This window comes from Corvus cornix, chromosome 3 (assembly GCF_000738735.6).
Source record: "Corvus cornix cornix isolate S_Up_H32 chromosome 3, ASM73873v5, whole genome shotgun sequence".
Lineage (NCBI taxonomy): Eukaryota > Metazoa > Chordata > Aves > Passeriformes > Corvidae > Corvus > Corvus cornix.
The window spans coordinates 50,569,679-50,592,990 of NC_047056.1; the positions used below are offsets into that span (position 1 = coordinate 50,569,679).

General features: G+C 42.7%; 1 protein-coding gene across 8 annotated transcripts in view; it reads left to right on the top strand.

The window, feature by feature from the left end:
• The first annotated feature begins 14,658 nt into the window (after positions 1-14,658).
• ARFGEF3 (ARFGEF family member 3) overlaps positions 14,659-23,312 on the top strand; it is a 92,062-nt gene continuing 83,408 nt past the window's right edge. For 7 of the 8 annotated variants that reach the window (XM_039568207.1, XM_039568208.1, XM_039568209.1 and 4 more), the window contains exons 1-2: positions 14,662-15,162; positions 16,249-16,300. In XM_039568207.1, the coding sequence (XP_039424141.1) occupies positions 15,078-15,162; positions 16,249-16,300 (137 nt within the window). In that variant the 5' untranslated portion in view covers positions 14,662-15,077. Of the gene's footprint in view, positions 15,163-16,248; positions 16,301-23,312 lie in introns of all 8 variants that reach the window. The other variant, XM_039568215.1, reaches the window with a different exon arrangement.

Below are 23,312 nucleotides of genomic sequence, written 5' to 3' on the forward strand. Positions count from 1 at the left end.
TGCATCAGGGGAGGTTTAGATTGGATATTAGGAAAAAATTCTTCATGCAAAGGGTTGTCAAGCATTGGAACAACCCAGGGAAGTGATGCCCAGGTAAGTGGTTGAGTCACCAACCCTGGAGGTATTTAAAGGATATGTAGATACGGTGCTTGGGGAAATGGTTTATTGGTGGACTTGGCAGTGCTGGTTTGATGGTTGGACTTAATGTTCATACAGGTCTTTTCCAACCTAAATGATTCTACAGTTCTATGGCATTTAGGTGCTTATCTCCCCTGAAACTGCAGGTCAAGGACCTAAAATGGAATTTCTCTCACTCAGATGTTTTAGATAGAGGCTGAAGTGGAGAGAAGTGTCTGATTGTCTCACCACTGATGATGGAAGGTCACCCAGGCCATGGTGTTAGCTCCCACCCAGACACCTGCACCCCAGGTGAGAGCAAGGCAGAGCCCACAAGCTGTATGTCTTCCAGTGAGAGTGTGGCACTGCCTTCCATCCATGGGTTTGAGTTCATTTAAGGAGATGGATGCCCCTGTACTGCTGTCCATTCTTAGCACTGAGATTTTATACATATATATACATATACATATATATCTGTGTATATATATATTTAACTCCATATTTCTGAGAGCTTTTAATTCAAAAATCTCATGGAAAAACTGTCATGATAGATATACAATTTTTCTTTCCACCAGCATTTGCATTTTCTTGCATCAATCTGCATTTTCTGTCTCCGCTCTTCCTTCTTCTCTGTAAAAGCCACGTGCATCTCAGAGCTGCCCACACAGCATTGTAGAATCACCATTTTTGTTCTTTCCAGCCTCAGCACAGTTAGCTCTTGTAAAACAGTATCTTGGTTCCCAGGAGTGACATCAGGAGCTTTTGGGATGAACTTAATCACCACCTGCACATCCAGAAGACGACAGAGTACGTTTGATTGCACAGCTCCACATTAAAGTCTCTGTTTAGCTTTTATAAATGACTCACCCAATAGCTCAGTTCACTGAGGCCTGATTTCTGAGAGACAGTCTGGTCTTTAAGCACATACTCAAATGAGGGATCACAGCTCTGAATTAGCAGCACATGTGGACATGACGCTGGATTAACACAGCATGCATGAACGTCAATACTTTGAGTCATTATTTTCAGGGGCAAATCAGGGGTGCTGCTTCTGACGCAATTTCTCCCAAGCCGTGTTCCACCAGGAGCTGCTTCTGTGTTTCTCCCTGGCAATGACCCACTTTGTTCTATTATTAAGAAAAGCAATAGTTTAAATAGTTATAATTCTGAGTTTTCTCTTCCATTGTGCTGGACAGAAAGTAGAAATTTCCATCTATTTGTCCTGGTGCAGAAAACTCACCTTCTTCACATCAGTTTGATCACACTTGTGGGGTTTAGCTTCCCCTTGCAAAAACCATGCTGTACCTCTAATTTTAAAAGCATGTCTTTCTTGACCCCCTTGCTGTGATAGACAGAGTTGAGCGCAGGAAGATGAAAGAGGACTGTGCAGAATATGGTGTTGTAAATGCCTAAAAATATGGGAGAAGAAGTAATTTTAAAACTACACACAGAGTTAACGCATACATGACCAAGAGTAAGAATTGAGAGCAGTAAGAAAGGGCTGGGAGATTGAAGAGGGAGAACAGGTAAATACTGCTTGGAGGGAGAAGTTTCCTTTTTGGGGAGAGTTGAAGGGAAGTGTTTTAGCTCAAGAAGTGTGACAGTATCTACCTGTTTCCCTCAAGTGTTGGTGAACTTATTTTGTATATACTTTTGTGCTTTGTAGTAGCAAACACTGAGCTACAAGCATTGCACCCATGTAAAAAAGAGTGGAGATGAGGGATTTAGTTTAAATGCTGTCATTGATAAAAAGTAAGCACTGAAGATATGTGCTTACACAGAAAGAGAGGAATGGTAGGCAGGGGAAAAACACCCTTGTCTTTTTGCTTCTCTCTCTCTCGTTTACACATCATACAGTAGATAGCAATTACATTGAAATATAGTCTGTGGTATAGCGTGATCAGTTGGAAAAGTGAGACCACAAGAGACTTTAATTGATCACTCAATAACAGATGGGGTAATAAAACCTGGGACAATAAGGAATATTTGCGAACAAATGAAAGATCAATTCCCCTTCTGTTGTAGAAACAAGAAAACAGGCAAGTGTTAAAGAACAATCTAAAAGGCAAAATAATGAGGAAAAGAACATATGGCAAAGATAGAAACTGCTAAATACACGCAGAGGAAAATGTATGTTTTTAAACTGTCTTTACAGCATGCCTGTTTCTAGTCTTTGCATGTTTTTTTTGCTACCATTCGTGAAGAAATAATTCCTTGGGTATCAGTAGTACAATGCATGAAGAAACTCGGTACAAAATACAGGTTCAGCAAAAGTTTAAAGCACAATAGGCAGAGGAAAAAGAAAAGGAGTCTTTATCACAGGTGATCTGAACAAAAATGCTACTAAGATTTTTTTTCCCACACATATAATTGTAAAGGAGATTATGCCATGTTTAGAAAGTGAATGCAATTATAAATGGCACAGAAATCAGCTCTGTCTAGGCACAGACACTGTACTTTTAAGTGCAGTATCTAAACAGCAACACCCAGTGTATCCTGTACTCCATTCTCTTGGGAATAGAAGAACCACATTAAACATGGGAAGCATTGATAAACTACTCAAATACTGGAATCTCTTTCAACTACTCAGAGTATGTTTGTACAGTCTGATGAAGGCCAAGAGGAGGCCAGCATGTGAAATGAAGTGCCAGTGCAGAAATTCAGCCTAAAAGGGCAGCTCCAAGGACAGCCAGAGCTTGCTTGCTCTCTGTGGGACATGCAGGGCCACACAGGGCTGGCACTTCAGCAGCCCCAAATGGTCTTCAGTTTCTGGGTGAGACAGATGTGAGGACAACAGGTACCCAGATCAGTGCTTGCTGCCATCCCCAGCTTGGCACATTCAGAGCACCCTGGATGTGGGCAGTCATCCACATCCAGCAGTGACCGCTCCAGGGACCCTCTGTGAGAAGTTCATTGCAGACTTAGCACTGAGCAGCCTGACTCCCACTGTGAGCAGGAAGGCTGCCTTTAAATGTGTGCTGGAACTGCAGGTTTCATGGAGAACACCAGGCCTTCTTGTTCCCTCACTCTGTGCCCAGCTCTTTGCTAAGAAGGTCCCACAGAGTTCACTAGGACTGTCCTGTATTTAAAAGAAATATCTGCTAGTTTCTGGGCTGACAAGGCTGTGGCTCATACATGGGCACTGCCCACTCACGCAGTGGGATACGCAGCAGAGACGTATAAACCCTCCCTGGGCCCATAACTGGATCTAGCCTTGTGCGATTCTTTGCAAGATCAAAAGTACAACTGAGCACAAGTGAGGTCAAACCCCTGGATTTAGAACACCCTATTTTTTTAATGTTTCTGTGTTTGTTCTAAACAAGTATTTATTTTTCTTTATGCTGCATTTCCTTTTTCTCATGTCAGTATGGAAAAGAAGAAAATTAAATGGAGACATCCCTAACTATCCATCCCTACAGCTCTACTTGAATACATCACAGTGAATATTATCATTCATGGTAATATGAGACTGACAACATGGAGAGAACAGCAACACTGATGCCTATCACCTGGGCTACACTGCAGAACAGTGTGAGCTGTATTCTCAGCAGAGCTTTTTCTGGGTTATGACTCATGCAGAGCCCTGTTTTTCTGCTGCTCTCCCACATACTGAGACAAACAAGAGAGCTACAGTAAATAAATAAATAAATAAATAAATAACCAACTATTACTATCAGCCAGAATTCAATAAAAATGTAACATACTGCACATCTTGCATGCAGGTACACGGGGATCCTGAATCCAACATCACTTGTGCAATGACCTGTGCCTCGCCCCCTCCCACTCTGAAGCTTCAGCTGAAGCTCTCTTATTTCAGGCCTTCTTCTCATTTGCAGTCATTTACCTGCAGGAGTAGGCCAGCAAAGAAGAGAGGTTTTTGAGGATTCTACAGCCAAGGAAGAGTAGGTGGAGAGGCTGGAAGGAAGAGCTAAAAAAGCCAGAGGAGGTACGCAGTAGGGTAATGCAGAAGCAAGTCTGGGCAGTGGGTGAGAGCTTGCTGACAGCGGCTTTTCACACTATTGAAGACCTTTCCAATGATGTGGGTAGGGCTTGTGATTGTAAGGGTTTCAGTTTTCTGGTTTTTAAGGATGGGTATGTTTATGTGCCTCAGAACAGTTAAAGGCAACCAGATGGAAGTTACAAGAGTGAACCAGCATTTATCTGAGTTTGGTGGAGATCCCTCTTCTTCATACCCACCATAGCAAAGTTGAGCCTGAGCTACTTCAGAAGCTGAACTTTGGGGACCAGCAATCTTTTATTATCCAGTGGCCTTTGACAAAGTGAATTAACATAGGAGGCATCTGCATATCTGGATGGGAGGGGACATGTGCTCTATGAGCCTGCTTTTGTCTACACTGGACTTTGTCTTTTTGCTGGCTTAATGAAGGGGCAAAATCTTGACATAATTGGAAACTCTTGACTACCTGGAAGTAGGGACTGTCTTTATAATGTTCACCAAAATAAAGGACATCGGATAGCTGTGTACAACCAGCTTGAAACAGTAATAATAATACAAGCGCTCAAGTATGACACATTAGGATAAAATCAGGATGCACAGCCAAGTGAGTGACTTAATCTTGTATGAAGCTGCTTTTATTTGGAACCTTTTAAAAAGTGCAATAAATTCATTATTTTGGCTGAACTGGCTTAAGCACCTTAAACCATGGCAACAGCTTTCCAGTTTCTTGAGTATTAGGCTTTGGGGCTCATCTTTTTGAAATACTTAGCAGTTTCCTCCCATCCAGTCATTTTATGTTATTTTCCTTTTTTTTTTCAGGGGAAGGAGATTTTTTTGGTGTGCTAATACCGCAACAGTGAAGCTCTTCCCTCAGGCTGGTTTTATTTTGTGGATATCTGAAACATTTGGGATCAGATTACATACTGACAAGTAAGACAATGGCATTGCTGTAATGAGCTGGAGGCTAATTTATGGGCTTTGCAGATGTGAATGCATTACCATGCAAATCATGAGCAGCTCCTGCCTATAAATAAAGTAATTTACCTTGCCAAGGATGGCTGTCCCAAAAATATAATGAGTATTATAAATTATAGGCACGTGTCAGATTTCTACTTCCTTCGTATTCTTGTTTGGGCTTCTCTAAGGAAGCATTTAAAGATAAAATGTATAATACAATGCATGGCACAAGCAGTTACAATCTTTGCTGCCCAGCACTATTATCACCTTTTGCCAACTGCCACTCCTCCAATTGTTAGAAAAACTGCTAGTCAGACTTGTCAGCAGCTTTGAATAATATGTTCCTACATGGTAGTCCTCTGAAAAGAAAGGATGAATGGTGAATGCCCTAAGCAGTGGCGAATGCACTGGACTGTGGCTCAGAAGTTTTCTGTTCACAGCTCTGCCTCAGACACAGCTCTTCCTCAGACCTAGTGCGTGGCCTTTGGCAAATTTTTTAAGCAGTCCATTTCATAATTTCCTTAGAAATAAGCAACAATAAAGTTTGTTTTACCTGTGTTTCCTGTTCAAATGTTGTTTTGGGGTAAAGCCTGTCTTGGCTGTCTATCTGTGCAAGGTTGTTTGTGTTGGCACACACAGGACACACCTGGCAGCAGAAACAACAGCAGAAATAACTTCTGAAGTTACAGCTTCAGAAGATATTTAGGAATTAGCTCAATACAATGGGTGCAAAAATCTAAGGTGGGTTTTTTTTTTCAAACTTGAAGATAATTTAATGAGACTGCATGTAATCATGTGACTTGCATTATCAAGTCATGAACTCATGCAGGACGGATGTCTCTATGATTTTGCCAGCTTCCTGCCACTCCCTACTTCCCCAAAACACCTTTTAATGACAGAAGAGCAGAAACAGCAAAACCGAAGAATTCCTACAAGCTTCACCGAAAAACATTGCCTTGTGGAGGAGAGAATCCCAAAGTATTGCCTTCCTCCCCTAAGGAGAAGTTCTACAGTGAGCTTAGAGAGAAACTCAGAATTGTTAAATTTTGCTGCTAGTGGAGCTGCTTGTTTCTTCTTAAAATCGTATTTTTGAGGTTGATTCCAGTGGAAGAAAAATCAAAGTGGAATAGGCCTGCTGGAAACAAGGCTCACTGACAGCTTTGCTTATTTTATGGACATATTACACCAAGCTAAGCCTTTGCCATCTGCTCTGCCCCCAGTTGTATATGGAAAAAAACCCACACCAAACAAACAAAAAGAACAAATCACAAGAACATCAAGGAGATAAAAGTGATTAACTGCCTGTACATGCTCTACCAACTATGCAGCTTGCACTGAAGATGTTCTTTCTCATGATTCAGACACAAATCATAAGGAAAACAGTTCACACAAAACACAGTAAGTTTCCTGCTGAGCTGGAGTTTTCCTGAACCAGACCTGACTCCACAGGAGTGTTCAAATGTACTTATATGAAATTATGTGATCTTTATATAAAGTGTTCTTAATAACTTTTATATTGTTTGCATCTCAGGCAGTAAGGTACAATGGGGTGTGCTCGCAGCATTGCAAATACTACAGTGGCTAACTGCAATTCACAGGAACAGCCTTTAAGAAGGCAGGCATGCAGGGGGGAAGCCAGGAAGGCAGGAAGGCAGGCAGGAAGGCAGGAAGGCAGGCAGGAAGGCAGGCAGGAAGGAAGGCAGGCAGGAAGGCAGGAAGGCAGGCAGGCAGCAGGCAGGCAGGAAGGCAGGAAGGAAGGCAGGAAGGCAGGAAGGCAGGCAGGCAGGCAGGCAGGCAGGAAGGCAGGAAGGAAGGCAGGAAGGCAGGCAGGAAGGAAGGCAGGCAGGCAGGAAAGAAGGAAGGAAGGCAGGAAGGCAGGAAGGAAGGCAGGAAGGCAGGAAGGAAGGAAGGAAGGAAATGCTGCTGCCCTCCCCAGAGAGTCATGTGTATGCACATACATATACTGAAGCATCCAAGGACTAGAATATGTGAGGTATGTTAACTTGCGTTTTGGGCAGGGTTATGGTAGCTACAGGATTTGCTTCCAGTTCTGAAGGGACAGCCTTCTACAGTGCTGATAGGAAGCTGTGTCTATGGCCAATAACAGTAAATTAGCTTAAAACATCTTGCACAAGGCTGAATGGAAACAATGGAACTTCAGAGTTTAATTTTAAAAAGTTATTTCTATTTCATATGTGTTGTACTTCAAAATCATGGCTAAAGCAACATGACTAAATCCTCTTATTCTGATACCTACATCACTATTCATTAATGGGTCAATGATGCTCTGTTCTGCACCATAAAGATCAGCTTACCCTTGGCCTGGACAACAATTGAATTAATTTGTTCCCAAATGAAGAAATTATTCAAAGTAGACCCTTGGTGTTTAAGAAGATAATGTTTTCAACTTCCACGAAGATTGGAAAAGGCACAGTAAATAAAATGAACAATTTTCTCATTACTAGTGACATGCAACTACATGAAATCAATATTGTATCTGTAATACATATGTCATTTATAAAGTTGGCTGGCATTATAGGTGGCACTACCTCAAGGTTACCTGGCAACTGCCACAGTACAATCTCATTTTCACCCACTTTGTCAAATACTAACTGGGGCTGAAGTCTTCCATCTGGATGGGAGTAGGGGTAATTGCTTTGCATTTCAATCAGATTAATTTCACTACTTCTAGACCAAAGAGAGAAGATAATGTTTTGCCAATTTTAATGCAATCTGATAACCTTTATTTGAGAAGATGTCCCTGTTTGTTGTCATGAAGAATTAAAACAAAATGCAAGACTGGCTTATGTATCTGGGTTATGCTTTTTGCTGCACATTGAAAACTTGTCCAAATCTGTACAAATTTCAGCAAATCATCTTACACATGTCCAGTAAGCTGACTAGTTTTTATCAGTTCTTACGGATCAAATGTGAGAGAACACATTGCAAAAGTAAGGGGCTATGGTAGAAAAGCTGCTCTTGAGACACAAAATCACACAGTTCTGCTGGTTGCAATTGTTTCAATAAAACATAAGAGAAAAGAGTTGCACAGGACCAATCATATACTAATGAAATCAGTGAGACTTACAGTAAGACAGAAAGCAAGAGTACTGGTAGGCATATATAAGATCAAACCATCAAAATCCATTTGTACTGTATCCCTAAAAATAGTCTTTGTTCTTTAAAGGACCATCCTTTTAATAATCTCCCCAAATTTCAATATTTTTTTTCTTTCTGCTTGCCCTAGTACACTGAAGATAGCACGAAGTCCAGTTTGACTACTAGAAACCAGATGAACCTGTAGCCTTGGTTATTAGATCTGTTTTCCCCCAAGGTTTTTCATTTCTAGACTGAGTATATTTGATCTGGAAGCTACTGAAATTTAAATACAGAACTCTGCAATGCCATTCCTTGAAATCCCTTTTCAAAATACATGTTGGGAAACACTATATTTCTGCTAGATTTTTCATTTAATGCAAGAGAAGTTTTCAAAAATTATACACATGGTTAGCGGTGCTCTCCCTCAGGTCCACAAGGTTGGGTGCTTGTGTGACTATTGCTGTAACAAGAGCTTTTGTGAGGTTCAATATCACTTAGCATTGGATTTTCAGATCATGAATTAAAGGCAATTACTGTCTACTCCCAGCAAGTTGGAAGCTGAATGCTCGCTCTACTCCCTCTGATTATAGGTCCAGAGAGTACATGCCAATAACAATCTGAACATTGATTTCATGTTGATTAATACTAGTAGTGAAATGTAAAAGGACATTACTCAACGTACAAGTTCATCAGTCAGTTTATAGCAAACTGGCCTCTTGAAGAACATTCCAAGAAAGCTTCCAAGTGTGTGGCTATACCACAGGTCTACTTACTGGTCAACTTTACTGCTAATATGCAATTTAAGTGTGAAATTCAGAAAACCAGTCCTGTGCCCAGTCAGATGACAGAGGGAGATGTACAGGTAATTGATAGTCTTTTCCAACCTAATTGATTCCGTGATTCAGTGATACCTTTGAGATGAAAACTAATGTCTGCAGGGACAAGAGCAAATGGGGTGTAACAGATCTTTACACCCTTTGGAAGAACTTTTGGAGACCAGGACTTACTTCCCTTGAAATAAGTTCCGTCTTATTATTGCGAGGAAAAGGCATAATAAATAGGAACTAAACTATGATCTGAAGCTAACTATCTATCTTAATTCAGAACATTTTATCTTTTAAATCTTTTAAGTTGCTCTTAAAAAATAAGAAAAATAAGCACCATTGACTAACAGAGTCAAACTGTATCTCAGAGAGTTTGGGAGCAGCACAGAGAAGAAGAAGGAGACTTCTTTCTTGTGTTTATATTGAGTATTATACGAATGCATAAAAAGAAGGCTCTGAATTGAATTTTCCCCCTATTGCATTGTAAACCTGAGAGCAATGGCCCAAAACCAGGGAATTCATCCCAGATTGATCTGTGGCAGAACAGAATCTACATATTAATACTATTAAACATCTATTTAACCTGTCCCCTTGTGTTTCTCTTTACTTTGCACCATACTTAACAAATTCAGAGATTTGTCAGGGAGTGGTCCTCCATTAAAATTTGTAATAGTGGCACGAAAATCTATTTATCTATTTCAAAAAGAGCATAGTACGTTGAAAATTTGTATAATGTTTAACTTTTCTAGGAGTATTTCTAGTACTTCAACACATGCATTTATATGCTTAACAATAAATGGGCAGTGCAAATCACAATCCATTTCCTGGCCAGTAGAGATGTATTTAGTTAGACCTTGCTGACCTTTCTTGACTTTGTAACACAAGCCTCTGGCAGCTGCAGATGCCATGATGTCCCTGTTTCCTCATAATGAGGAAAGGCCACAACAGATTGTAAAGCAGGTTATGGACACAAATATGTATAATGCATTTGTAACTTTCAGTGACCTACATTTCATACAGCTACATGACAAGTTACCAGCTCAGTCGCTTTTCAGAGACAGCTTCAGAGTTTGGGCTTGTCCATTTTGCATATTCCAAATATATGATGGCCAGATGATACAATCCTTTTGTATTCAGCTTTTGAATGGACTGCACTTTTAAGCTTTCTTTCCATAGATTAAACTAGGGGAATCCTCTAGATTATGGGAGAAAAGTGGGACTCTGAAGTTTAGTTTTCTGGCTGACTTGGAACTCTTGTGATATTAAGGTTAACTCCACAGTTACTTGTAATTTTCTTGCCCCTCAAAGCCTTTTCAGTGGAGTCTGATGGAAGCAAGAGAGCTTTGATTGTTCAAATCTTCACGCTGCCTTTTCCCATGTACTCACTCTTCTTCACAAGCTCTTGTATTTCAGGGTAGAGAAGAACTGGAATTAGTACAGTGAAGGGCAGTCTCCTATGAATGACTAAAAATCATTTAGGGAGAAAGATTAAACGGAATAGTTCACTGTAGACTGGAATAAAAACAGCTGAGGGAGAACATGCTCAATGCATAAAGAATCATGAATGGTGGGGAGAAATTAGGGGATGCTTATGCATTGCTTCTCACAGCACAAAAGGTAGGTAGCATCAAAAAACTAAGCAAAAAGAAGCTAAAACTGGTCAAAAAAGAATTTTCTTTTGTTTGCATACAGCTTGGCTGTGGAACTCACTGCCAGAGGGTAGTTGTGCAGGTCAAAAGCATAAAAAAGATTCAAAAGGAATTAGATACATTCCCAGAAGAAAAATCTGCCAGGTATTACTGAATACATGAAGATAAAAACCACTGTCTCAGGAAGTGCCTAGTCTGCAATTTAACAGAAACTGGGAGATTTTAGCAGAGGAAAGGGCACTATACTCTTTCTGCCCTTTCTTTAAGAATGCCCATCTAACTTCTGTCAGAAATACACTACTGGGTAAAAACGATTTTGATCTGGCCCAGAATAGCTGTTCTGTGTTCCTGATGCCTTCTTCAACTGCCTTGGCAACTCTGCAGGGATGAAAAGATTATGGTAAATTGAAGACAGTTATGGGGATTTTTATTTTTTGTCTGTCTTTGCAGAAAATATATCTTCAACAAGGCCAGAAAGTCTTATCTCGTATTTCTACCCTTGCATGGATCCGAAGACTTTTCATTTGCTACAACTGCTCTTCACAGAATAATTGTTGTGAGGCTGTACCGAAAAGACAGTGCTGAATATATGTTGGCTGTATTTACAGCTCCCACTCCAGAGGCTTTTTCTCCCTAACTCTGTAATCCTGCACTGAGCAGGTGCCTAATGTGCTTTGCCTTGCTCAGAAAGGTCATACTTTGAAGGGCACAGAAAGTAGCAGCAGCTCAGCAAGGACTTCATTGAGCCCTCAGCTCCAGCCTCTGGTAACTCCCTGTGTAATCAGGCAAATAATGACAGATGCCACCCCATCATCAGTGGTGTGCTTACAGTCTAGACAACCAAAACCGAAATCCTGACAAGGGTCTTGCTTGTCTGAGTCTCGATGCCCTCTGGGAGAGGGAAGAAAGAGTACCTCCATCTGCTATGAGGTGTCACAAAGGTGGTGATGAGCCCATGTTCCAGCTACAGCTCCCTCCACTTGAATTTTTTTTAGCAATTTATCCTTCGTAAGGGCAGTCACATGTACAGAGCTTCTTGAGCAAAACAGAGCCCAAGCTTCTTTTGCAAGGGCTGGTCAGTCCTGTCATAGGGGTGCTTCTGGGAAGAGTAATTTTGAAAAATCTGGCAAGGCATAATTTTTGAACCATGGAACCAGGTGGTTTTCCTGTCATTAGAGGGAATTTCTTAGTATTTTGTAATTAAATTTGAAGGAAGTTCTCAGGGACACAGCCCATCTTTTTGGTCCACCCTTTCCAGCATCTGCAGTATACAATGAGATCTTGACAAAGAATATTGTTAAAATGGCCAAGGGACAGGTGATAATACATGAGTGATAATGACTAATAGAAAAGATATGTGATTATCTTGCAGTCTAACGTGCCTTTAAACTTTGGGAAACAGTACATTTCTACTGTACTTTTTAATTCTTTTTTATGTTCCCAAAGACTAGAATTACAGGGCAGACAGGTGTGTGCTCAGAGCTGTGAATGTATCCCAGGATACAATCAGTATTCACATAATGCAAAAGATCAGTAGCGCTGGCATGGCCAGGTGAGTGTTACAAAAGCACACTGTGTATCTGCCACTGCATCTTAGTGATACATGACTACTGCATCCTGCAGATACCAGATATGCATAGGAGCCTTCTGACTTCCAGTTGGACCAGGCTTCAGCTCTGCAGGAGATCAACAGCACTGACTCCTACTGCTGTAGAAGGCTGCTTTCAAAAGCCAGGACAAAGCAAGGAGGACTTCTGAGCTGTAAGGATGACCATAGAAAGCTTAGTTTTTTCTTCATGGCAAGACAGGAGGCTTCATCACCATCGTCCCTACTCTGTAGCTGGACTTCCAGACATTGTGACATTTTAGGACATTTGTCTTGAAACCGAGTCCAGAGCGCATGATTAAATATGACCTCCTCCCTAAGCAAAGCTTATTCACGGAGTAACTTCCAGCAGGACATGGTTACTGTGTATTTACGTGAGTACTATAGACAACAGACTCAAGGACTCATGGACTCCTGTCCATATGGAAATGGAGGGCCTCACGTGAAAAGTTTCAGCAAGCTGACTCATCGTACTCTGACACATACGCTCGGGAAGAGTCATCATGGCTCACTTGTTCCTCCTTCTGCATAGTCTTACTGGCAGACCTTAAGATGCTCTAGAGAGCCTGAACATGACCTTCATTTCTCACAAGATGATGACATTACTACTGAGAGAAAGTGTTTAGCAGCACAGAATCCATGTTGCTTGAACACACTGGACAGTGAGTGAAACATGAATACAAATCTTGGTTCAGTGACATCGAGCATCTATGAAAAACACTATAGCTCTGGTGAACATGCCAGCTGCAAAGACCTTCCTATAGGGACTACAGAGAAATTAACCAGTATGTTCATGATGCATATAGCTAGAAATAATCTGAAATTAAAAATTAATTCAGTTTCATCAGTGGTTCCCTGAAAATAAGCAATTAATTATTTACTACTTATAGATACATATTTATCTTTTATGTTCCAGCGATCCAAATGAATTCTGGTACATAATTTCCTCATTAAAAATACCTAAATCACCATCATAGTCCTTTTTTCTGTTCCCCCCCCCCCCCAGGAAAAACAAAAACAAAGCCTTGAAAAGCCAGAAACCGACCCTCATGCTCATTTCCACTAAGCACAACACAGAATAAAGAGGAAGCACATGGGTGGGAAACAATTCATCATCACTTCAACTTGAGCCTTGACGTACAGCATCATAGTGCCTTGACAATCTCAGTCACCAGCTATCACGAGATTTTTCGTTCTAAGGAAGGTGGCAGAGCATGGTCTGAGGCAAGAAACCTTGGGAAACTACTTTTAGTTTCTTAGAGGTTGGTTTATGGCCTGAAATTGGAAGCTAAATGGTATTTCTGTTAAAGGTTGGGGTATTTTGGTTAGGGTTTTTTGTTGGTTGGTTGGTTGTTGTCAGGCTTTTTGTTTGGTTGGTTGCTTTTTTAAAATTCTTAGTATTGTAGCAATAGGTTACACCTCTCCACCTCCAGCAATAACCTATCCACCTCTAGACCTTTCTGGCATCATTCTAAATCCTTTTCTTTTCTGACAGGACTTTTAAATTCTGGCCTTAAAAGGCAACTATGGATTATGCATTCATTATATGTCTGAACACAGGATGAGCTCTTGTAAGTATTTGGACAAGGGACAGCCTTTGAAAGCCCAATATCCTATGGGAAATGCTATGGCTGATTCACCAGGTGCCAATATCCTGCCTGGTAATTCACCATTGGTACTCTTCCAATTAGCAGTAGGAGACATAACTGCTAATACTGCCAGCTGCTACCTGGAAAGCCTTTCTTATCTGCTGTCTTTTTCTTTCCATTGTCTGCTTGTCTTCTTGTCTCTTTTAAGAGAGATTCTGCAAGAAGACGACGACGTTGTAACACTCAATTAACTGATGCAGTCACAAAAAGGGCGAGTAGCATATAAACTACAGATAAGGCAGGGAAACATCAAACTGAAGAAGGTAGGAGGTTTGATGGGTAGGAAGCATTCCGGGTGTGAAGGGGAAGGTCTGAGCTACTGGAATGGCTGTTCTTTCTTCTGGAGACTGGCTTGTTGGGGACATTAAGGTGTGCGTGCCTGTGAAGGCACAGACAAGTAGCTTAAGTCGTGACCTTCTGCACTTGCCAGCCAGGAAGAAAGGCGTAGATCTCACAGCCACTTACTTTACCCCACTCGTTTCAGGCTATACCCATAGCCGGCACACACGCCGGTGTGCTGGCCTGGCTCCCTGCGTCCGGCCCGGTGCGGGAGCGCCCGCGGCTCCGCAGGGCACTGCGGGACACCGGGGCTGCGCTGCGGCAGCGCCGCCGGGAGCGCGAACCTGCCCCGCAGCCCCGGGCTGTGCTCAGCAGCAGCAGCAGCCGCGGCCGGAGCCGCGGGGCCGAGCGCACACCCAGCGCCCGCCTCCCGCTGCCCGGGGCGGGCGGGCCGGGGCTGCCGGCGCCCCCCGCCCGCCGGTCGCCATGGCGACCCGCCTGCCCGCCTCCCGCGGGGCTGCTGCTGCCGCACGGTCCGGCCCGGCTCCGGCGGCACCGGCTCCGCTCCGTTCCGCGGCTCCTTCAACCCCAGCGCCGCGAACAGAGTCCCTGCGGTCCCGCGGGCAGGGCCAGGCCCGGCCCCAGCCCCGCTGCGCCAGCGGGGCCTGCCCGGGGTGGGAGAGGAGGAGGAGGAGGAGGAGGAGGGACTCCGCAGCGGCAACAACTGACGTGTCCCCGCCATGGAGCTCGGCGTGATTCATCAGCGGCGGCGGGGCGGCAGCGGGGTGCCGTGCTCCGCTCCCGCGTAGGCACTGCCGCGGCGGGGGCAGCCCCGGCACCGCTCTGCCGCCCGTGCCGCCCTCCTCCTCCTCCTCCCTCCTCCTCCTCGCCGCCTCTCCTCTTCCCCCGCGGCTAGGCGAGGATCCCGGGGGAGGCAAGATGGAAGAAATCCTGCGAAAGCTGCAGAAGGAGGCGTCGGGGAGCAAGCACAGGGCCATCAAGGAGAGCTGCACCTCGGCCATCGGTAAGGGGCGCGGGCAGCGGCGCCGGGCTGCCCGCGGGAGAGCGGAGCGGGGCAGCAGCGCCGATGGAGAGGTTTTGTAACGGCGGGGGCAGGGAGACCGCAACAAACTTGTTCCGCGCCGGCCGCTGAGCCTCCAGCGGCTGGGAAGGGAGCGGAGCACCTGGGCCGTTCAAAATGCCCGGGAGCTCCGCGCTGCTGGAAGGGGCCGTGTCACCTGCTGCCGGTCCCGGAGAGCATCCGCGCCCCTCGCCTTCCTCACCTCCTGCATCTGCTTCGTGGCTCTTGCGAGGCAGATATATGGGTATCAGTAGCTGTCAGTTTCCATGTACGTTTTGGAGGTGCTATCTTTTCCTTAAAAGGCCCCCTCCCTCCCTTAAATCATTGTAAAAAAACATGCAGTGCAGTTTTTACGCTGTCTTACGTTCGGGAATCTATTTTAAAAGCTAGAAGTTTTGTTTTACTGGACTCCATGAGCTCTTTTATCCTTGCTTTATAATGATCAGTATAAAGAATTAATCTTTTAAAGCAATATGAGCTTAGGTACATTTCAGCATCCACCCATTTTCAGAGATTGTTTGTGGCTTGGAGTGTTTTTTGACACTAACAGCCTGGAACACCAATCATCAAGAACCTTTAGTTAAATCAGCATAACTGGGATACTTTCAATTGCTTTTAATATTTTTTTTTCATCCATACATAGCTACAACATTCTGTGGTAGATCAGACCTGTTGCTGTCTTATTACTGGCCTTTCATCTTGATGTTGCATGGGTTGCTTCATTAATTGTGTGTTAGTCTTGCACATGCAAATATCCTCTATATTGTTCCAGTTTTAGTGGATGTGCTGCCGAAGTGCTGATAAGTGAAAGGGAAAAGATGGTACTATGTGCCTTCTCATTGGGCATGCAATGTCCTGACAGATTTATGCAAAGCTTTGGCAACTTAGAGCAGCAGTGGTTATTGTTCTGTCAGCTCTAGTAGGTGTAGACTTTAGGATCATTGGGTTGGAGACTGTAGCCAGATGTATTACTGTGGTTGAACTCAGAAGTTTCTTTCAAAAGCCCTGTTGTTTCCTTTAATTATACAGAAACCTTGGATTCTCCCGATGCTGCTATCAAGATACCACCCTATCAGCTGAGGTAAGAACATTGAACTTGAGTTCTGTAGAGCTTTTGAGTATTTGTAAAACTGAAGCAAAAATTTTGAATTAAAAGTGAGGTAGACAGAGGAGTGGGCTGCATCTATGTGATTTCTACAGTTTGTAGATATACATATCTACATAATTTTCTGATGAGCCCTTGGCCTTTGGCCCTGAACAAAATGTAAGGAAATGTGTTAAAAGGGGCATGAGTAGGTATAGTGGTGACATTGGTTAGAAAGGAGGGCTCTCTTATGGTCTAAAGAGTTTCCCTTCTAAGTTCCACCTTTCACTATAAGCAATGATACTTCTTAGTTCTTCTCAGTGTGCTTGTGTTCTTTTAAATCTAAATCAGGTTTTGTTACTGGAAATAAATATTCTAGAAACTGAAAAGTTATATCATCATGTAGCTAGGACACTGACTAGGAACTAAAATAATACAGTTTCTATGCCTGCTTCTTCCTCTAGCCTGCTAGATTATCTTGATTGAGCCTTCTTCCTTCTTCCCACCTCCATTTGTACACATATAAAATGGGAGAGGTGGCATGACCCTCATTTGTCTAGCTATTTCAAATCTCATTTTGGAAATTGTCATTGTTACGGAGTAAATAAATAGGCAAAATTATTCACTGTCCTTTCTGACAGAACCATTAGGAATCATCAAAAGAAACTAGCAAGTGCACTGCTTAAAACAGAAGCACGTTCTTTCACACAGCTTAATAGTTAAGATGTGAAATGCTTAGGCTTGCCTTATTAAAGAATGTATGGATGCTGAAAGATTGCATGCGTGCAAAAAGCACCTCAACAAATCCATGGAAGAAATTGATTGAAATCTATCAGATGCACAGGTACCCTTCTCATTCAGAAGTACTTTAATCAGAGACGATGGAGTTTATAAAGGAGTATGTAGGAATGTTGCTGTATATTTGGCCTGTCCTATGGTCCTCTTAGATATCCACTGTGAGCTGCTGACAGAGAGAACATTTTTTTTGCCACAATATTACTCCCTGGGAGTGTTTTTATCACCTCATTATTCCCTACTGCTCCTTTCAGATATGCTTTGCAAGGAAAGTTAGGGATTGAATAGCTGGTTATTCCAGAGCAGTCACCAAATAGGGAAAGAATAGGCATATTTCTTTTGCCACTCTAAAATCCAGTAAGCTGCAGTCCACAAGAGGCCTCAAGTCAACGGGGGATGGATGTAAGGCAGGTCTGACATGACCTGAGCCAGACACATGCATTTCCAACACAGGATGGAAACAGCTGGATGACTAATTCCCAATAGGTCCATTAGAATTATGTTTACTTGACACTGTGGCTGGAGAAAACTTGGCTCTTCACCTTCCCATTTATCAGCCTCTATCTTTAATATGGTGTGTGGTCTCTGCTTTTGAGTGCTATTGTCATTCCCTATGAATTAGTTAGCTAGCTGTTACCACATTTCTTCCTTTTTCATTTGCCTACTACCTCTTTACAGAGAGGCCTTTTTCTCTTCTTCCTCCAGTGTTCTTAATGATGTATTGGTTTAGTTGGGGTGTTTTTCCCACTGTAAATCCCAATCTTTTAAAATAAAGCTAATACCTTTGCAGGTGTAGCTATGATGAGGTAAACTCTTAATGTTAGACTTGTCAGTAGCAATGCACTCATTATTACTGGATGTTTTGGAAAATGAAAGGTACAGAAGAGCATTTGGACAAAAACTTTTGTTGTGGGGTCCTTGGTAAGGCTCTGCCACACAACCTTAGGTAGTGTGGGAGATGTTGCTAAACTTAGCCTTCACTCTCTGATAACAAGCTACTGCCAGGCTCTGGATCAGCACACTGGGCCACATCTTGGGTTGGAGTTCACCTGCATGACGTACAAATTAGATAAAAGTTCTTCACTTGGTATTTGTTAAAAAGCATGGTTCCTAACACTGGAAAAGGATAGCCTTGAAAGTAGAACAACAGCTGCGACCAGAAATACAGACAAGATACAGGATGGAGATGTCTTGGCCGTGCTTCTTTTCTGCTTGCATCTTACATCAGGTGCAGATTGTATCAGCTGTTGTAACACGGATCAGCCTCTGGCTGCTCATCCACTTGGAATCTGAATCTACACTTCATACTTAAGTTCTTTTCTTTCTAGAACTGAAGAATGAAGGCTGCTCACAAGAATGAGAATGTGTAAACTGTATACTCACTGTTTTTACTTATAAAATAAAAAGCCATTTTCTGCTTCTGACACCCCAGTTCTAGATGAGTAGAGGTTCTTCATAATATTTTCTTTTGTAAAATCATGGTCATAGTGTGAGAATGGGGAGGACAAGGTATCTCTGCTTTTCCTCGGTCTATGACCATTTGAGTTCAAGGGGGTTCTTACATGTATTATATCAGCTACATACTTATCTCCACTGTAGTATTGTGATAGATGACTTCTGTGTTCTGGCCTGCTCCTGACCTATCCATAGTTTTGCATTGTGTTGGACTTCTGTTACTGAACATGAGGCAGACCACATTACAGTTCCCTGATGTCTGTGCAATTAATTGGGGGCTTCAGCTGTAGCATTTGCATGGGAGCTGTTTCCAGCACTTGTCTGGTAGCAGTTTAGATAGCATATGTCTGCTATGTTTGGGAGCACCTGAGGTACTTTTGCCCCAAGGGAGTCCCAGTTACTGGACATCCAGGCTGGAATGTAATTCCTTAATTAGTTTGATAGAGATTTGTTGGGTATATCTTCAGGGAGCTAGATGAAACTATTTTGCTGTTCAACTTCCTTTGATGTTAATTTGACTTATTAATCCAAATCCCAGTTAATGACCTTGCATATTGATTCTAGTGAGGGGCATTATTTAAATGTCTCACTTCGTAAAGAAATACAAATCTCCAACAAATACGGAGTTTCCTGCAGAGTCTTGTCAGCTCTGCCTTGAGATAGAAATATGTGTGTGATTTTTCAGTACTTTTAACTTATGATCAGAGTTTTGGGTGAGGGTGTGAGATAGTAACAGAGATGAAAGTGGATCAAGATGGAAATGGACTTAAGTCTGTTCAAGGCTTTGCTATAGATATTCCATGAATTCTTGAGAAGGGAGAGTCACATAACCCATTGGGAACTGGTTTCTTGTTACCTGCCTAGTATGATGATATTTGTCTCTGAACATGAGTTGTGAAGATTGGATATATACTAAGGGCTTAAGGAGGCTGGGTGGCTGATTTATAAATAATGAATTGGGTAAGAGGAATTGATGTGCTGGTGTTTTAATTGGTGAATTGATCACATGGAGAATAGCTTAAGAGACCTTAATGTTGTCTGCCAGCAAACAGTTGTTTGTTACTCAGCTGGACTACATTCACTTCGGTATTTTCAAGATGGTAAATTCTCCCCTAAGGCCAACACTATACACTGAACAAGGCTCTCTTCTTGGCTTGTTGTGATTTTAGAGGCTGAAATATGAGCTATAAAAGGTAACTGAACAGACACAAGAAAATGAGCTTTGAGAAAGAATGTTTGATCAGAGCAGTTTAATACTCATGAGGATTATCCACATATCAGAGAATAAAATAAGAGGATAGACAGCAGTTGCCCGTCACATACTGCTTTGAAAATACTTGGGATTGCCAGAGTTTCTTGGAATGCATTATGTAATTAAGTCATGCCTTATAGGCTGTGTAAAACTTAGTGACTTGCTATCAGACAGACTTGCTACTGCAGAGAGGAGGTTGGTTGGGACTTCTGAGGGAGCTTCTTTTGGAAGGAATGCGAATTGGGTTTGCATAGCAAGGTTTTGGTAGCAGAGGGGCTTCTGTGAGAAGCTGCCAGAAGCTTCCCCCATGTCCAGCAGAGCCAGTGCCAGCTGGCTCCAAGACAGACATGCCACTGGCCAAATCTGGGCCAGTCAGAATGGTGGCAACACCTCTGTGATAACAAATTTAAGAAGAAGAAAAAAAGTTGTTTGGCAGATGTAATTGCTTCCAGAGAAGAGTGGGGTGAGAGGAACAACTCAACAGACACCAAGATCAGTGAAGAAGGAGGAGGTGCTCCAGGTGCAGGCCATGGGCTGTAGAGGAGTCTGAGCTGTGCCCCTGCAGCCCATGGAGGTCCATGGGGGTGCAGAAATGCGTCTGCAGCCCATGGAGGAGACTCACAGTGGAGCAGGTGGATGCCTGAGAGGAGGCTGTGAGCCTGTGGGAGGCCTGTGATGGAGCAGGCTCCTGGCAGGTACTTGTGGACCCATGAAGAGAGGAGCCCATGCTGGAGCAGGTTTCTTGTTAGGACTTGGATCCTTGTGGAGGAGCCATGTTGAAGCAGGCTGTGACTCGACTCCTTTCCCTAAACAGTGGCAGGAGCAACATGTGATGAACTGACCATAACCCACATTCCCTGTCGCCCTGTGTTGCTGGGTGGGAGGAGGGAGGAGTGGGGGAAACTGTTTAGGTCTTATTTTACTTCTCGTTATCCTGCTCTGGTTTTGTTAATAATAAATTCAGTTAGTATCTCTAATTTGAGTCAGTTTTGCCTGTACCAGTATCTGGTGAGTGATCTCTCTCTGTCCATATCTCAAACCATGAACCCTTCATTATATTTTCTCTCCCCTGTCCAGTTGTGGAGGGGAGTGACAGAATGGATTTGGTGGGATCCTGGCATCCAGGCAGGGTCAACCCACTAAAATCACTCTTATATTTTGCATTGGCCTTTCAGAAATGATCAGTAATTCTGGAGATTACAGCTGGGAGGTCAGAAGTCAGTGGTGAGCCAGGGTCCTGTATACTAACCAGCTCGTGTCCAGTTCGTCTCTTCCTGTTTGTGTCCCAGTACTAATCATGTTGGTGCTAGCTTTTGAGGGCAGTTTGTGAACTTTTTCTATAGTCATGGACATTTGGGGATGAAAGTGATAGTTCTACTTTTTTTTTTTTTTTGATATCTCTAGATTTGCATCTGACATACTTCTTGAGAAGTATGCAGTTTATAATCTCTTAAATAAAACAACATGCTCACTCATTTTACCTTACATGTGCTCAACAAATAATAAAAGAAGTAATTGTGGTGTGATTATCACCCAACAGACAGTGCTATGGAGACTTTCAATCCACTTACCTTTGCAGGTAATTCATCCTCTTGAGTCTTGGGATGCATTTTGCCTTCTCTATTGTGAAGAAACGTTTGTGATTTCATTGTTTCTGTCTTCTCCCATCTCTTAATTTTGTTCATATTTTCTGTTAGTTTCTTTCTGCTGGGGGAGAGTGGATAGGGAAGCTGATACATACATAGCAGATTCCCTGAACAGAAGTAAGGAGTGGGGAGGGAGGAATGGTTGTCTCTCGCATATCTCTCTCTCTCTATTTTACTCTCTCTTTTTTTAAAACAATTTGTTTCCTGGTCTTGCTGCCACAACCACCTGACATTAGGTGCTTCTGTGCTTTCTTCCTGGATGTGACTGCTGGATGTGACTCATGCTGCTCCACCATTACATGGTCACTATCTGGCATTCAGCAGGTGGATTATGAGTTCCCTGGCAGGCAGCTGGCCAAGAAGAGATTCTAGTGACAGTGTGGATTAATGACCTTCATCTCCCACGTTGGCAGTTTACAGCCTGGATCCAGGCTTTTGGGGGCACTTATGTAGTCCATTTGGTGTTTCGGATGGTGTATATGCACTGGTCTTGATTTAAAATGTTGCACTCCCGGTTCTAATGTTGAGAAGTAGGTGAGGGAAAGAAATCAGTGTTTAGAAAGGCAATGTGGCACTAATACAGTATTTGGATCAGTCTGCATGTTTAATCTGGGATATGTAAGTGGCCCTATTTCTTGTCTAATGGGCAGGTATTTTTATCTCAGCAAAACTTTGCGTCTGTTCTGGGACCCCAAAAGACGGTAGTGTTGGAGAGGAAAGGGATATGTAGGGTCAGTTTCCATGCAGTGTGTCTGAATTCTTGGTATCAAGACAAGGTTCTGAAAGTGTTTGAAGGCCTCAGTCCCTGAAAACCTATTAGCTGGGGTTATGACTCTTGAATGTATTGAGCAAGGTTTGCCATTGTTATGAGAAAAGGTGCACGGTTTCTGTTACTCGTGTGTTTGAGTTTTTTTTTGTTTGGCTTTAGTGGTGGTTTTTTTAAAGGGCAGTGCTTGCTCTTCCTGAAACTAACTTTCTGCCCTTCCAGCTGTTCTTCGTATTAGTGACCGGTAATATTCACCACTGCCTTGGGTCTTTGTTCCTTTTATAGACTTTTCTAAAAATTCATTCTACTTTTGTGACAAAAACCCACAGTGAATTAGTCTTGGCGGGGCTAAAGTTGATTTCCTTCATGGCAGCTGGTAGAGTGGGAGTGGGGAGCAGCTGGCTGGGGCTGAGGATGAGAGCAGCCATGGTTTTAACTGTTTGACTTCTAACAGCAAATGTAACTGAAATATTGCCCTAAAGGTCTAAGGATGTTAATGGGATAGCAGTGTGTGTGTTTGTTTTAAACATTTGATCATTTTCGGTGCTTGCAGAAGAGAAGGAGAACATCATGAGGCTTTTGATAATTGCCTTAGAGAATGAAATACGGTTGGGGGCGGTGGCACTGAAACTGAGAGGACTGTTTTCCTGCTAAATCATGCTTTACTCTGCTCTGGTCTTTGTGTGATGCTGTGCAAGTCATGACTTTTCTATGTTTTGAAAATGAAGGGGTCAGTGGGAATAATGAAAGTCTTTTCTCACATTTCCTTTGTTTACATTCCATGCAAAGTAACAAAGCTTCAGGAATTTCACTGCCTTTCATTTCCTTGAATGTTTGTTTGCTTAAGAAATTGAATATGCTTAAGTGCAGTGAGTATAAAATTACGTAATGCACTGCAAACATGGGGATATTTTTAGCAACCATTAGGTCTGTCAAGATTTAGCACTGAACTGCTGTGAAAGTTGAATGGCATTGCAGATTACAGCATTGACCTTTAAAATGTAACTAGTAATGACCAGAAATATACCTCATTCTCCCATTTCTTCATCTGCCTTCTGTAACTCACAGCTGCAGTGGAGAAAATAAGGCAATTCG